This window comes from Camponotus floridanus, unplaced genomic scaffold, assembly GCF_003227725.1.
Source record: "Camponotus floridanus strain SB8 unplaced genomic scaffold, Cflo_v7.5 scaffold27, whole genome shotgun sequence".
Taxonomy (NCBI): domain Eukaryota; kingdom Metazoa; phylum Arthropoda; class Insecta; order Hymenoptera; family Formicidae; genus Camponotus; species Camponotus floridanus.
In genome coordinates this window covers 834953-852241 of record NW_020229403.1, presented here as the reverse complement: position 1 = coordinate 852241, position 17289 = coordinate 834953, and the positions used below count along the sequence as shown (strand labels likewise).

Genomic DNA, 17289 nt, shown 5'->3' with positions numbered 1-17289 from the left:
CAGGCAGATAATGTGCCCCATCCAGGAAGCTGATTAGCTTTGCGCGTCGAGGAAGGCCGGGGAGGGTGAGGGAAGCAAAAGGCGCATATCGAAAGGGGGAAAAGGGGGCAGAGATAGACAGAGATGCGCGATTGGAGAGAAAGAGACCGGTAGATCACAGGAAGAAGGCACTCATCGCGGTGGGTCGCACGGCACCAAATAATAAAGTCGGAAGGGAGAAAAATGCCGCTACTCTATGATGCGTTTTGCAGAAATTATCGATTTATTTGATTTAGAAGAATCATTGCTTTTGATATTGGCATATATTATAAACCAAAGAGAAAAAAAAGCAAAACGAGAGTGAAATCTTAAACAATAACGAGTGTGAAGAATGTTGAATGTTATCTCATAATTTATAAGAGCTTACATCACACAGATCCGAAAAATGAGACGTAAAATCGCGAAATATTATATAAATTCGTATCGAGATATGCAAACATTGACAGATAAAATAAATACTTATGGCGTAATATATAATAAATAATAAGATATTACTTATACACATTAGAAATTTATAATTTTTCTCTTTGTATTCCCGATGTAATAATAATAATCACATCGATGAGCTCTTTTATCAAAATTATTTTTTCTTCTAAAATATTTCCAATATTTCGGTTAAATATGAAAATTATTAAATAATATTCATATTTAGCTGAATTTTCATAACAATATTTTCAAATTAATTATCGAAACTGTTAATTTTTTAAGTGATAGTTTGTGATGAAAAGAGACAGTTACTTAATACTTGTATATGATTATTTTAGATGTACGTAGGATACGATCATTTATAAGACCCTTTTGTATATCCGTTGGGAAGTAACCTAATTCCTCTAGCAATGACGGCTATGAGTGACTATATATAGACTAACATTCACGGTGATAGTATAATACGAGGACAAATCAAATATCCCCATGATAACGCAGTTAACATCTTGTAATTTCCGAATTAGTGCGAGCTTCAAGATTAATTAATAATATGTTTATAGTAAAATCATGTTACAATTATTGTCACTCGCATAATTCATTTATATATATAAATTGTATTTTATATTCTATATATACTATATATACTATATTTTGCTACTTTTTGTCAAAGAGAGAAAGCAGCTCTTCTTTTGCTATCTTTGTAATCTGTCTCTTAAAGTAAAATATAAATTAATTGAAATTATTATTGCATATGATTTAAAGTCATATATACACAGCCTATAAATCATATAATCATATAATATAATAAGCTATAACATATAATCTATTAAGGTCATTTTTATTAAATTACATGGAAGATCAAAGATTAAAAATTGAAATTTGATTAATCAAAACAAAGGAATTAAAATTTCTTTATTTTAATTGGTCAAATTTCAATCTTCATTTTTAACCTTTAATATTGCCTTCATTATTATTAAAAGATCTCGACAAATATTGAATTATTGACTTCGACAAATGTCGAGATAATATCAAATTTACAGTCTGTAGAATTCATCAGAATACCTTTTATAGCTATTTATTCTCAGACATTTTTAGAAGCTATTCAAATCACTGTAATCTTTTTTCCCTTAGTCTCTCAATTACTACCTCTTTTACTTCCAATTTATTAAAAAATATTAATATAATTGTATATATATATATATATATATATATATATATATGCATATATACATATGTAATACATAATTTTAGTATCTCTCTCTCAGTCTGACTTTTCTCCTTCGACCGGTCCGATATGGGTGGCTCTGGCGGTAATTACGGCCGATATTTATAATTCACTCTTATATTTAAGAGTCTTAAGTAAGTTGGAAAATGTTATTACAAATGTTATGTACAACTATTTTAATAACTGAACGAAATCTTAAGACGCGATCTAAGAATATACTTAAAATGATTTTAAATATAAAAATAATCTATATGAATATCGACATTATCGCCGGCATAGGTCTCAGGTTCACGAGAATACTCAAACCTCCCCTAGCAAATGCCTAGCAAATGCCTTTGTTAAGGTAGAGAAACATCGTGGAGGACAACATTTTTTTATTTCTTTTTTATTTTATTTTTATTTTCTTTTAATAGAGAGTTTCCAAACAGAAAACATAATACACATATAAAATATATATTACATAATTATAATATATGCAACGTAAATTACAATTAATTTGCAATTACATAAAAAACACATCGCAAAATAAATTACAAATTAAATTATTAATGTATATATATTTTAGTCACGTGCCCTAATCGCGTGCCCTAACCGAATATCCTAACCGTTCTCTTTAGACCAGTTGAACCTACCTTTCGTTGATCCTGGCCACTTTCTTTCTCGATCTCTAATCAGAGAAGAAGGAGATAATTACTCCTTCTTTTGCCGGATAATTACCGGCAAAAGAGCGTGAAATATTTACGCTCATTTAGTAATGATCGTTTGATTTCACGATCGCTCGTTAAATACTGAATATAACTTTGTTTTAATTGAAATAAAGCCAAATTACTACAAATTTCTATAAATTATATCTTATAATAAAGTATATAAATAATGTGTGTATATTTATCATATTAGAAATTATTTAATTAATTAATCATTTGGCTTTATTTATATTAAATTAAAGTAAAGTTTAAAAACAATATCTACAAACAAATTCTATGATGAATGAGTTATGAGCAATTAGAAGATAAGTGCGTATTATAAGACTAAATTAGCATCAAAAATTTATAAAATTGATAATTGTTAATGCATGTTCTTTATTTAATAAATTAGACGAAAAATCTTTACAAAAATTTCTTTTCTTGATCTCTTCTTTTTTAAATTAATATTTCAATATATTTTGGCAATAAATGCAAAGCATCTATTAATTTAATTTAATAATATAAGCATTAATTTAATTTAATAAAATAAGCATCTATTAATTTAATTTAATAATATCTAATTAATTTAATTTAATCATTTAATTTAATTTATTTAATTTAATCCATCCTAACTCATCCATTTTAAGGCAACGGATTTATCTACAATCTACAATCTACATCTGCAATCTCTACACAGAGAAAAATATCATTCTACTGCCAAGAAAAGCGATTGCTCAGTTTATTTTTCTTTTTTTAAGTAATAATTTTCTTCAACAAAGAATATCTTCTTGATATAATAAGTCTTGATAATAGTCTTAAAATATACTCATCACAAGTGTTAGAAAATCTCATTATCATGTACTCAAAGGAAGAATTTATTTTCTCTTCAAGAATATTGTAAAGTTGTATCAAAGAAAAATCAAACTTATTTTACGTCAACTCTTGTAATAAGCAAACCAAATTTTTGTTTTAATTTAATATTCTTGACTAAAATACTGCACTTACTAAAATTCAGAATATATTCAATTAAATTTAATGCTTGTGATAAACTTATGATATATTTGCGGATATACAAACTTGTGATATACTTAAAATAAATAATATTTTACTTGAATACAACATTTTTCTCTGTGTACGAATCTGTTACCTTAAAGTTAAATAAAAGTTTTTTTCACTCACCGGCACTGATGCGCAACAGCGGAGTTGTTGTTATCGAAGCTAGTTGTCTGTAACATACAAGTATAAAATTTATTTATAATACTCACAATTACATTAATAATGCTCACAAAATGCAATTAATATTTAAAACAATTTTTATCGTACGGAATTTTATATCCGATGTGTAAAATAATAAGCAGATAAACACGTATGCAAAAATTTTATAAATTTTTGAAACTGTTTTTTAAATAGAAAATTCTATATGACTTTTATAAAAATTTTTTTTTTAAATTTATTTATATAATAAGATCGGATTATTGTTTGTTTATAACAAATTAACAATTTATAACAATTAATATATAAATAATAATATTTACCATCAGGTTGTTCCGCCGGTGCAGGATGCCTCTCCTAGGCCTGCTCCTCCTCTCAGATCAGCGTTGTTGCATCGATCTATAACATACAAAAGAAGATTCTTATGTAGCAGCGTTTAAATTAATTAATATTTCAAAAATTATTGTATACATTAAATTTTATATTTGATGCATATAATAATAGCAGATTAATAAAATAATTCTATAAATTTTAAAAAACATTAAGTACTAATAATTCTCTTATAACTTTATAAAAACTTATACCTTTACAAGATTATAGCTTTAATTTAAAAATCTTTTTCTTTAATTCTCTCTTATTTAAATATAAATAAAAAATGTAAATAAGAAACATCAAATTAATTGTTGCGATTAATTGTTTAATTTAAATTATAATAAATATATTTAATATTTAATATTTAATACAATTATAAATTACAAATAAATAAAATGCTTACCAGAAGGTTGCGGAGCCTGATGCCTCTCCTAGGCCTCCTCCTCCTCTCAGTCTTAGACGCGCGATACTTAACGGCACTCCCGCACTCACGAGCGATATTTTTATATCGCTATTTTCGTTATTTTACGCGCGATACTGAACGGCACTCCCGCACTATTTCGATGCGATTAAAAATTTTATATTTGATCGCGCGATGTATATACTTAACATGTATATACCTTTAACGGCACTCCCTAATATGTATATACCTAACGCGACGCGTTGACGAAGCGCTTGCCGTCCGCGGCACGTTGACGGCACCGACGACGCGAAAGGATACTTAGCTTCCCATTCAGGCACCTTAAGATTTATCATAAATTGGAAAATTTAAGATAAACCTTAAGACACCGTCCAGGTACTAAGCCCTCCCACCACGACAAGGTGTACCCCATGGGAGGGTTATATTATATTATATATAATTTTATATATAATATAATATATAATTAATTTTGTAATATACTATATAAATTTTAATTCGCAAATCTAAACGATAAATAAAAATATAACAGATAAGAGAAAATCTATTATATGAAGCAATGTTCAAAATAGTTGTTAAAGAAAGAATTTGATAATATATGAAACGTCTCACATCACTACCTCACTGCTCGAGAGTCATTGACCGAATGATCGTAAGTCAGAAACATTACCGCGGTACTGTTTATATCGCCAAGGTTGATTATGTAGAGAGAATTTAAGAATATATGAAATGTCACTACTTTATTGTTCAAGTTTACTGTGTGAATGATCGTAAAGTCATAAACATTATCGCGATACTGTTTATATCGCCAAGACCGACATATACTATGTTATTGTTATAATTCGTCGTTGAAATATTCTACGAGTGATTGCCGATTAAGAAAATTTAAAGCATTGATCGAAATTTATTTAATTCTAATAAATATCGTTAGAGACATTATTAATAAGCATCAATAATCGAAAGATCATAATAAAATTAATTTCTTTATCCCCTTTTATGTTCCGTTTTTCAATTTTTATTTGCAGTAATTAATGATTGCGATTCGATAAAGATTTATCGTTGCCATACATTTTCATGACGTTTATCATAAGTTATTTTTAATTATTAGTAATTATATCAAATTATGTTTCGATACTAATCGTAATCGTGTTTAAAAAAAAAATTCGACAATATGCGAAGCATTTCGCACCACTACTTTATCGCTCGAGTGTCACCATGCGAATGATAATAAAACCATAACATATTAACAATAGCGCGCTATTGTTTATATTGCCAAAGTCGAACACCGTGTTATCGATAATTTGTTGCCGAAATATTTTACGTACGATAACATATACTGTTATACATGAAAATATTAAATTGTTTTTCAATTTATGGGTTAATTAAACTAATATTTATTAAACAATTAATTAACATACGAAGCATTTCCCATCATTATTTTACTGCTCGAATATCACTGAACAAATGATAGCAAAACCGTAACATACAAACAATAGCACGCTATTGTCTATCATCAAAGTCGAACATAATGTTATTTATAATTCATTGCCGAAATATTTTATATGCTATAAAATATACACAAGCGGAATATTAAATTATGGAAGTATTTTAATTTATTGATTAAAATTGATTATTTATTATATTAAACAATTTATCACGGAGTCTTTCCTTATGCTAATTATTTGTATCTATAATTCGATTGTTTTACTTCGTGTTCTCTCACAATCCAAATTATATTTAGCTTGTCAAGTAAAACAATAAAATAACGGATGAAATATATTTGTGACTTTAAATATTAAAATAATAATTATTGTTCGTAAAAATCGCAACGATCGAAGTGATTATTTAATATTTTGGATTCCTATAATTTAATCGATTCTTGATTAAATTGTATATTGTTTAATTAAGGTTAAAAGGGTTGTTAAAACAAGGATTGAGAATATTTAAAACATTGGTCGAAATATATTTAATTCTAATATTGTTAAAGAAATATTATAATAAGCATCGATGATCAAAAGATCATAATATATTTAATTCTCTTGTCCCCTTTCATGTATCCCCTGTTTCAATTTTTATTCGCAATAATGATTACGATTCGATAAATATTTATCGTTGCGATATAGTTCATGTAATTTATCAAAAGATAATTAATTTTTAATTATTAATATTTATAGTAAATTATGTTTCGATACTTATAGTAATCGTGTTTAGTAAAAATATTACAATATACGAAGCGGTTCTCACCACTATTTTATTACTTGAGAATCATCGTGCGAATGATAACAAGATCATAAGATGTAAACATAAACGCGCTACCGTTTGTATCGGAAAGATCGAACATAATGTTATTGATAATTTATTGTCAAATTTTACGTCCTATAACATATACTTATATACACATAAAATATTAAATTATAGAAGTATTTTAATTTAGGAATTAACAAATTAAATGATTATTTATTAAACGATTAATCAAGTTAATAACTTTTTTCTTAATCTAATACCGATTTATCTAGATTAAAGAATAAGAGGTAGAAAAGAATAAAGAGATAAAAGAAAAAAAATTTTTTAAGTAATGGCTCGTATAATATAATCTCGAGGATTTCTTGAAGGAAAATTTCTTGAACTAAATGAGCAGGCGCTTTGTAATGTTTCAGTAAGATATATAACATACAATATATATAACATACAATGCGTTTCTAATATTTATAACATGTATAATTTTAAACGTATGCTGCAAAATATATTTATATATTTTATATATACAAATGATCGAGATTTACGCGCGCACTCCGCGCGCGACGGTCACGTGGTCTCCCACGTGGGTCTGTCAGTTCGACCTCGCTGGTCGATCAACGTGCTACGTGTTTTGCGCGCTCTCGCTCCTTTTAGCTTAGCTTCGTGTCCACAATGTCCCTGGATTCGAAACGTGAGAGACATTTTCTCTACAATAGTCTGTCAATCCTGCTGAAGGCTGTAGAGAAGCAACGAACGATAATAGATTTGCGAAACGAAGCATCGATTTTTGGCATCGTCGAACAGACCGACGCGTACGTAATGTTTTCGTTATCAGTCCGACGTGAAGTTCACGCTTTTTACAACAAATAGTTATTGTATTTAAGGAATTTGTGCTTCGTCAATAATATGTGTGTAACTGTTGTGAATAGTTTGTTTTATAAATAATGTATGTCAAAATTAATCAACGATGTCTTTCTTTTATTACAAGAATCAATTTGATATTATCAATACGTCATTTTTTTGTTGTTTTTTGTAGATACATGAATGTCGTGATGAGGGACTGTGTGTTTACGGATCCACGTGAGGATTCCTTCAAGTTTGACATGTTCTTCGTACAAGCGAGAAATATTCGTTGTGTTCATATTCCTCCGCATGTGAGTACATTAAAAAATGTAATTATCTCTTCCCGCTCTTGTCTGGTAATTTTTTCTCAGTGATAATCTGAGAGCGATAATTAGCGCGACCGAAATGCACTGCATTTAGGTTAGAAATAATCGTGATAATTTTTGTTTAACTTTCACGGGCAGATAAGATAGCATTCGACTTCAGACAGGTAGATAAGATAGCATTCGACTTCGAAGTAAAATCTTAGCAAGGGATTCAGGTATTTTTAGTATCTCAAGGTTGCTCAATCTGATTTCTTGTGCTGAGACAATTGACTTGCATTATATTTGACATAATTGGATTTATTTGAAGGATTTATTTGAAGATACTAATGTACATTTATTCGTCACAAACGTATTGTTAAGATAATTGTGTTTAGATATGATTAGAGGCTGGCGTCCTTGTCATAGTACTATCAAAGTATACGTATGTAGATATGTTCCTGTGTATACATATGTAATTAGTAAAACAGAAGCATTACTTGGCACGATTTTATATATAAACTCTTATCAATACAGTTCCAAGGCATTTAATAAATTCGAAGGATCTGTTAAATCCATTAAAAGTAATATGGATGCATTCAAATTCGCCAACTATGATTGCATTGGTTTCGACTTGGATAACACTCTACTGCGTTACAATATTACAAATCTGGTGCATAGAGAGTATGAGATATTAGCTAAATTTTTGGTGAATGAACGGAGATACAGTGCAAAGCATCTGTTAAAGCCATTAACAGATAATGATTTGGATTTCATGCAAAAAGGATTGTTGTTAGATGTTGAAAGGGGAAACATACTCAGAGTGAGCCCAGATGGTGTTATTCGCAGAGCGTGCCATGGATCACATCTCTTAAATACAGATAAAATAAAGGAAATATATCCTGAACAAAAATGGGAAATTATAGATACTTTCTGCAACGATATGCTGGCAACCTGGAATCCTCCTTTGTCTGAGAAAATGAGAAGTCTTTTAGATTATTTCGATATTCCGACAAGTGTTGTCTTTGCACGAACTATAGATACGCTTGATGAAGAAAGTGGATTCTCTTTGGATAAATATAATGTTTGGCCTGATATATTGGATGGACTGATATACATGTTTTCTAAAGACAATTTTCATTTGAACAAAGGGATTATTGGCGACATTAAAAAAAGTCCAGAGAAATATTTGCATAAATGTAGCCCAAATACAATTTCATGGTTGAGAGAAATAAAGAAAAAATCAGCTACCTTTCTTCTTACTGGATCATATGTAGATTTTGCAACCTTTACTGCCAGTTATGCTCTTGGTAAAGATTGGCAGTCTCTTTTTGATATTATAATATGTAATGCGAAGAAACCTGGCTTTTTTGCTAATAATCGACCATTTTTCACTGTTATAAACAACCATGAAACTTGTTGTTGTGTTACAAGCAAAGATTTAAAACGATCTGAAATATATAGCCAAGGGAATTGGAACGAACTATCAGAATTTCTTGTTAGTATAACAGGAAAAGCGGATCAACGGTGTTTATATGTTGGCGATAATCTTATACAAGACATTTATGTACCGAATCTATATGCACATTGTGATACATTAGCTGTAATCGAGGAACAAATGTCAGAAGGGATGCTTTATCATGGGTTGATTCATCCAGATGAGAATATTTTGAATTCAAAGTTTTGGGGATCTTACTTTTGTTTGAAAGATTCAACAGTTAATGTAGATTCTTTGTTTGGACATATAATAAAAAAATATGCCAAACTCTGTATACCAAAAATCGATTTAGTTACACAGAAACCATTAGAAGAACCTATTCCTTGTTTTAGTAAAGATGGAAAGTCTTATTGTGGATATTATCCTGCCATTCCACTTAGTATATCAGGAATGTAATATATAAAGGACAATAATAATTATGTTGTATAAATTATAGCAAAAATCATATTTTTTCTTCATATTTCTTCTTATATAGGAAATCTAAGGAATACTAAAAGCTAAAAATATTCGTATCTTTTTAGATATTATTATAAATCTAAGATATATTTAAGGTATAATTATATTTATATAAAAATATTTTGAGACATTTTAATATTATGATTATGATATAGATATAATAGTCTTTAATAAAAACATTCAGAAATAAAAATTGATTATTGTATTGATAATATCTAATGAAATCATATTATAATTTAAGATACGGATTATACCAGCTATCAAGGAACAATTAAAACGCTTAAGCTATCCATCAAAGGAAATGAAGAATACAAAATATACTTTTAAGAACAAACGCACTCAGCAAAGGCAACAGGAAAGCCTCGAGGCTGTAGAACAAATTTTAGAAAGTAGAGAAACCAAAAGTCAGTTCACAAAATAATATATGATATTTGTGACTTAATTTAATGGATTTAAATTATTAGTCGTCCTTGAATTTGAGTGCTATTAATCACTATACATATTCATGTACATGATAAGTTTGATTTACTTTTTTTTTATTGAATATACTTTACACTTTGTTAGATAAAAAAATTAGCATAGTAAAATTTTAATTTTTTTTAAATATATTATATGTATTTAATACATTATGTGTAAAAATATTGCAAAATATATACTGTAAAAATATTTAATTACATCATTGTTCTAAGAAAGAACAGGATAATACATTACTAGTTGCATGTTTAAGTAAACAGCAACTTGAGCACTGTAAATTTCTATATATAGTTTCATAATAAATGTCTGCTCATTATTCAACATGTAGCATAAAGGAATGTTATTACTATCGAGAAATACTTTAATAAAAATATAATACTCTCTCTCTCTTTATATAAGATTTATATATAAATAGAAAAAACTACTTATATTCTTTCAACAGCCATAGCAATACCCATTCCTCCTCCAATGCACAATGATACGACACCCTTTTTCTTTCCAGTTCTTTCTAAAATGTGTAACAAGGTGACTAATGTTCTTGTTCCTGAAATATAATGAAAAATTTTATTACGAGAATTTTGTAGAAAAATTTTGTAAAAAAAAGTTTCAATATTAATTCAATATACCAGACATGGCGAGAGGATGACCTAGAGCAATAGCACCGCCATTTACATTCACTTTCTCGGGATCCAATCCAAGTTCTTGAACACATGCAATTGCTTGTGCTGCAAAGGCCTCGTTTAACTCATAAAAATCTACTTCCTCTTTTGACCAATTTGCTTTCTTCAACTAGAATAAAATGTATAATGTGTAATGTATTTCCAATTATATGTATAATCGTGTTTTACATGTTAGCATAATATAAAATTAATTCAAAAAACAGACGTATTATATACTAACGACTAATTTAACAGCTTCAACAGGACCAATACCCATAATTTTAGGGTCAACTCCAACTTGTGCTACTGCAACAATTTTAGCTAATGGTGAAATTCCTTTACTTGCAGCAACTTCTTGAGACATGATAATTACAGCAGCTGCACCATCATTTACACCAGATGCATTGCCAGCAGTAATTGTACCATTCTAAATGGAATATGTTAATATCAAATGTTGAATTTTTTTTTATAAAGTATGAAATTTTGCAGAAAATAATATTTACCGTACCGCTTTAAATGTTGGCTTTAATTTTGCAAGCTTCTCCACAGTTGTTCCAAATTTCGGGAATTCATCCTTAGATACAACGATAGATCCTTTTTTATCTGTAATAGTTACTGGAACAATTTCTTTATCAAAATATCCAGCATTAATAGCTATCTCTGCCCTCTGCTGTGATTTACTCGCATAGCCATCCTGTGCCAGTCTACTTATTGCATATTTTTCAACAATATTTTCAGCTGTCAAAAATGTAATAATGGAATAAATAGTAAAAAGATATGACGCTAGTATAAAATTTTAATTTTTTTAATAAAAATTATATTCAGTTGTAATATTTTTATTTTACCTGTGATTGCCATATGCATGTTATAGAAGACATCTGTTAAGCCATCATTTAATAATGTATCAACTAAATTACAATTCCCAAAGTCTACACCAGTCCTGAGATAAATGGCATGTGGTGCTTTGCTCATGTTTTCTTGACCACCAGCTACAACGATATCACTTTCTCCTGATTTTATAGAAGAATAACCATTTATTACAGACCTGTGTACATAATATAGTTTTATATTATTCAAAATAAATTATGTATTAAGAGATGCACATTGTATTATAGATGCATACCTTAGACCAGAGCCACACAACATATTTATTTGATAAGCAGGAACTGGTATAGGTATGCCAGCATTGACTGCTGCTTGTCTTGCAGGATTTTGACCTTCCCCTGTAGAAAGGACCTGAAATATGTGATAAAAATATGCGTTAACAAATGTTAATTATAATTAATATATTTGTTTCAGGTACAAATTTAGTTTATAAATTTAAATAAATTTGAAAATATATGCATTCTATTATTTCTAAATTTATGCAAATTAAATACCTGGCCCATGATGACCTCGGAAACTTCTTCTCCTTTTAATCCAGCTCTTATAAGACTTTCCTTAATAACAATACTTCCCATTTCTGATCCTTTCAAGCTAGACAAGCTCCCACGGAATGATCCTACAGAATAGAAATTGGTTCATTGCAAAATTTTATATTTAAAGATTTTTTATTACATATTATTACAAAAATATTTTAAATAAATTTTCAAATAAGCTAAATTTCTTCTTTTTGAAATCCTTAATATATTATATATTTTATTTATTTAAAATTTTTTATTGTTATATTATAAAATATTAAATTTTATAAAATATTAATGTTATTATATAATATTGTGATACAATATTCTGTATATAAGTATATTTTTATATCTCGTACATATAATTATATTTTTATATATTGTATATATAATCTGAATGAATTTTTTTTACAAGATAGTCTTAAATTGCTGCATTTAATTTTAGTGACAATTATATTATATATCATTCTTATCTATGGGTTACCTATGGGTGTCCTGACAGCCGAGACAATTACAACGGTATGATCACTCATTTTTACGAGCTGCAAAATACTACGCTCTACGAAAACCACACGGAGACTGCTTCAGTGACATCAGATGGAGGGATATTTATTAACTTGTCCGAGGAGGGCAAGTCCGTGAAACGTAGAGTTCCACGTAGGAGACCACGTGATGTAAGGTCTGTTCTTTATAGCTGAACTGACTGCACTAGGCTACACTAGTTCAGAGTTCAGAGTACACTAGTTATCTTTTTCCTCCCAATGTAGAATAAAAAAAATTCACCTATAAACAACTCAATTCAGCTATAAAGAACAGATCTATAGTATAATTGTCTCGACAGGTCAGTAATGTAATATATGGCGCTCTTGGGGTACATAAAGACTTTTAATATTAGTATTCATAAAATAAATCAGCCACAAATGCAATAAATTTTGTTGTAATTATCTATAAATTGTATTATTTAATTATAAAAGATTTTTATGTCATTAATTTTTTTATTTACTATTCTTTAATCATGAATATCATTTAATTGATTTATGTACGCTACTCAAATAACATGTATTTAAACTGCGCATGCGTAGAATTCCTTTAACAGTACTCTCTTTAGATCAGGAATCACATTTGAGTAATTAAATTATATTGTTAGGTCCATCATTAGGAAAGAAATAAGAAATGAAAAAAAAATAAATGATATAAAGGTCTTTTCTAATTAAATAATACAGTTTATAGATAATTATAACAAAGTTTATAAATTATTTGCTTTTGCAGCTGTTTTATTATACGAATATCAATATTAAAAATAAATCGTGTGCCAGAAAAGCGACACATATTGCATCTATATGTAAGTACGGATCTGTCGAGACAATCACATGGTCGACTATATCGAAATAAGTTAGTATGAATTTCTCCATCCGACCTATCTGACACAATTGTTTTAAATTGCCTAATGGGAAGATATTAATGCTAGTGACGTAGGATTGAATCATAAAAGTATCTTCAAACATGAATTAAAAGCGAAGCATAAACGAAAGAGAATTAAAAGAAAGGAACTTTAACAACTGTTTCTAAGATCTTGTTTCTTAGTTCTTAGAAATTTCCAGGAAAAGATGCTACTATGACACATAATTTTATAAGAATATTTAATATATTTGTGGGGTGAGGAAATTGATGTATACAATGCATACATGTTGGAAAATTACATAACACACAAATATTCATATGACGTAGTTTGCCGGGAATGATTAAATTGACTTAAGATATGAGACTTAATTTGCATGAAGTATGTGTGCACGAAATGTATGAATATTTAATACCTAGTTCTGTAAAATAAATATGTATTGCATAAGCTAAACACGTAGAAATACAGAAAAAGTTAAACTTTCCATACTTTTTCATAAAATATAAAATAAATATATAAATAAATACTACACAAATTATTATATAATAATATAAATTTCATTTTATATTTGTTGCGATTAGTTGAAAAATATATATTCACTTATCAGAGTCGTGATAAATTGTGATTTTCTGAATTGAAATGAAAAAAGATACAGACAAGAATATTGTCAATGCTTGTTTAAAATTCTTTGAATACAGAACGTTATTTAGAATTTAGAATAGCAATGAGGTTAGCAAAAAGTCAGCAGTTAGGTGATAATCGAGAGATAATATACCAAGCTTTCGAAGGCTATGATATGTGTGTGTGTATGTAACATATAATACAAAGGTAAAAAAAAATCCTCAAAAAAAATCAGATAAGATTGACGACAAGAAAAGATAAGATCAAATACGTAGCAGCACAACATTGAAAAACGTTCGCTCGCGTCATAAGTACGTTACAAAATAAATGTCAGGTAGCTACGATACTGCGCAACTGACAGACGCCGCACAGCTGACGCGTGCCTCCGTCGCGACTCGGCAGGTGGCGCTGACGCAGCGTATCGAAGCGCCGCGGCGCGGTGACGGCGCGTTTGTTTTCACCAGTTTTTACCCAGCGTGCATTGTGAGTCAGTGACTGGTGCTAAGATGGCCGACAACAGGGAGGAGATTTCGGAGCTCGTCGAAAAACGAGGTATTTGTCGGCGCGTTGCGCCCTTTATCCGTTGATATCCCGTCGCCACGCGATGATCCGACATCGCCGAGCCGCGAATGTCATCGCGGCGACGCGTCGCCCCCGCGTAATCGTTGCGAGACACGCGGCGCGCATCGCCGCAGCTGCACGTCGTCCGCGACCGAAAGGCGCGCGTGGCCCGAGCATGCCGATGATGGATCGCCCGCGAGGAAGCTGCTCTCGCGAACCCGAGGGACATGCGAGAATCGTCTTATACGGTCGTCCAGAAGATTGTCGCGAGACTCGCGACGTCCTGATAACGTCGCGCCACCCATCCGCGACGGCTGTCATTGTCGTCGTTCGTTCGCCTTCGCCGTCGTCGTCGCTTATCGTCAGACGTGTCGAAACGCGCCAACACGCGTTTGACAGTGCGCGATCTCGCGGATCGCTCGTACGAATACATGAATAATTGTCGAGCCTGAAGTAGAAATTGCCGGACCGATTACTCATTAAGGTCACGCTCGGACGGCCTTGCGACTTGCGTCACCGCGATGACTGTCCCTACCGCGACCGCTTTTGAGAGATTACCGTTATCTGTCTCCGTCCGTCCTTTCTTTCTTCTCGTGTCTCGCGATCCCGCTGTCGTCCCTCGCGCCTCGTCTCATCCTTGTGAATTTAATACCGGCTGATTCGTGTTACGCCTACGTTCTCGGATGTGCGCGGATCCGCGCGACGTCGCGACACATCAGCTGCGGCGAGGCCGCATCGCAACGTGCTCTCGCCGGCTCTCAGCTTACCTTCCCGTCATACATTTGTTAGCACGCGTTTACACCTCTGTATTTTTTACTCTTTAATTATATATCCTTTATATTGAATTATATTGATTCGGTCAGTTTTACCAAAATTTAAATCGATAATTTGTGCACGTATTACACAAAGTAAATAATTAATAATTTTTTCACAGATATACGTGTTGTTTGTTTTGATATTGATGATTTATTAATTTTTTAAATATTAAGTGTTTTTTAATTTCACTAATTAACTTTAAGAAAGTTTAATAAATTAATAACATTTAATAACATTACAATTTTGGGTGAGAATTAGAAAATAATTGAACACTGTTATGTAAATATGATAAGACACTATATGTTAAAAAAATAATGAAAAAATCATCTCAAGACAAATTTTGCTAAAAGCTCATCATAGTACATACATAGAATTGAAAGATAGCTACAAAATAATAATAATTCTAGAACACTGTATATATAGTGAAATAAATGGAACGGTAAGATATCAGGTTTTTTTAAAAAATATTGATATAAAGGTTCTCTCGAGTTAGATATTGATCGATATTATATTTTCTTATTTTGCACAATTGCATAAGCCATCAAATTGATTATTCTGGTTATCATATTTACATAAATTTTTAAGGATGATATTAAGATACTAGATATTAAGAGATAAAACGAAATTTTTTTTGCTGTTTAATATATCCTTTCGAATTTTAAAATAAATTTTGTAGTATACGAACTTATCGAAAAGGAATCTTTTTAATTAAGATATAAACTACATATATTCACACTTTTTTATGGAATATAATTTCATATATTTGAATATCTTTCCGCATGGCGATAATTATATTGTTATTTTTATTTCTGCAAAAAACTGTATATTAAGATACATATTTAATTATTGATATCCTCATCCAATATCTGAATACGATTGATAATTAAATATTCTCTAAATAATATTTAAAATTAGGATCCTTATCCAGTTGAATACAATTGATAATTAAATATTCTCTAAAGAATATTTAAAATTAGGATACTAAGATATAGGATAAATATTGATATCGTTTTTATATATTATCTTTTTTATAATCTTTTTATAATATTAAAATATGAAACTTTTTAAAATATGATTACAAACACCTAAATAAGATAAGTACGTTTTAATTGATAAGTTATGCGACATCAGGCGATGATTACTTGATGTTTCTAATATGGTCTACTGCTATAACGAGATTAACTGTAATATATATTCAACGATGCATATCGGTTCGATACGTATGCGATTTATACTTGTAGCATCTAAAATGAATATCTATATTTTACATTATCCATCAAGTCTAAATTAAACGTAAGCTCTAAGTAACACTATTCAATTTACTGCGTCGAATGTAATTTTCAATCGAAGATATTGATGAAAAAAAATTTTGATTTTATTTTCTATACGTAGCTTCAGAGAAGTGATATTTTAAACGTAAATTGATACGTGTGTATATATGGCGAGAAAGCTTTTAAGTAACATGACGATTAACCTCGGTGGATTTCTTCGCTGAACGAAGGATATTGGCTTTACTTGATCGGCCACACATAAATCATGAGATAAAATTGTGTAAGGAATGGCACACGTCTTTCCTTCGCGTGATCGTGACTTTGATTCCCTTATCACAATGATATCTGCGCAATTTCTAGTATATAATGATATATA

General features: G+C 29.9%; 4 protein-coding genes across 11 annotated transcripts in view; 3 read left to right on the top strand and 1 right to left on the bottom strand.

Moving 5' to 3' along the window:
- Positions 1 to 7220: 7220 nt before the first annotated feature.
- LOC105248282 (U7 snRNA-associated Sm-like protein LSm10) lies at positions 7221 to 10277 on the top strand. The gene is made up of 3 exons (XM_011253012.2): positions 7221 to 7425; positions 7650 to 7767; positions 9954 to 10277. Exons 1-3 carry the CDS (start codon positions 7286 to 7288, stop codon positions 10131 to 10133), a joined length of 438 nt encoding a protein of 145 aa, XP_011251314.1. The 5' UTR covers positions 7221 to 7285; the 3' UTR covers positions 10134 to 10277.
- On the top strand, positions 7774 to 9784 carry LOC105248280 (5'-nucleotidase domain-containing protein 1). The gene is made up of 2 exons (XM_025409543.1): positions 7774 to 8203; positions 8296 to 9784. Exon 2 carries the CDS (start codon positions 8348 to 8350, stop codon positions 9650 to 9652), a length of 1305 nt encoding a protein of 434 aa, XP_025265328.1. The 5' UTR covers positions 7774 to 8203; positions 8296 to 8347; the 3' UTR covers positions 9653 to 9784.
- Positions 10278 to 10607: 330 nt separating the features above from the next.
- Positions 10608 to 12911, bottom strand: LOC105248279 (acetyl-CoA acetyltransferase, cytosolic). Its single transcript, XM_011253010.3, has 8 exons — positions 12730 to 12911; positions 12225 to 12346; positions 11969 to 12081; positions 11691 to 11890; positions 11354 to 11583; positions 11087 to 11272; positions 10813 to 10975; positions 10608 to 10730 (listed from the first exon to the last, which is right to left on the bottom strand). Exons 1-8 carry the CDS (start codon positions 12776 to 12778, stop codon positions 10612 to 10614), a joined length of 1182 nt encoding a protein of 393 aa, XP_011251312.2. The 5' UTR covers positions 12779 to 12911; the 3' UTR covers positions 10608 to 10611.
- A 1822-nt stretch (positions 12912 to 14733) lies between these two features.
- LOC105248276 (MAP7 domain-containing protein 1) overlaps positions 14734 to 17289 on the top strand; it is a 149777-nt gene continuing 147221 nt past the window's right edge. For 5 of the 8 annotated variants that reach the window (XM_011252995.3, XM_011252990.3, XM_011253000.3 and 2 more), the window contains exon 1: positions 14757 to 14817. In XM_011252995.3, coding sequence (XP_011251297.1) covers positions 14772 to 14817 — 46 coding nt within the window. In that variant the 5' untranslated portion in view covers positions 14757 to 14771. Of the gene's footprint in view, positions 14818 to 17289 lie in introns of all 8 variants that reach the window. The other 3 variants (XM_025409571.1, XM_025409569.1, XM_011253004.3) reach the window with 1 other exon arrangement.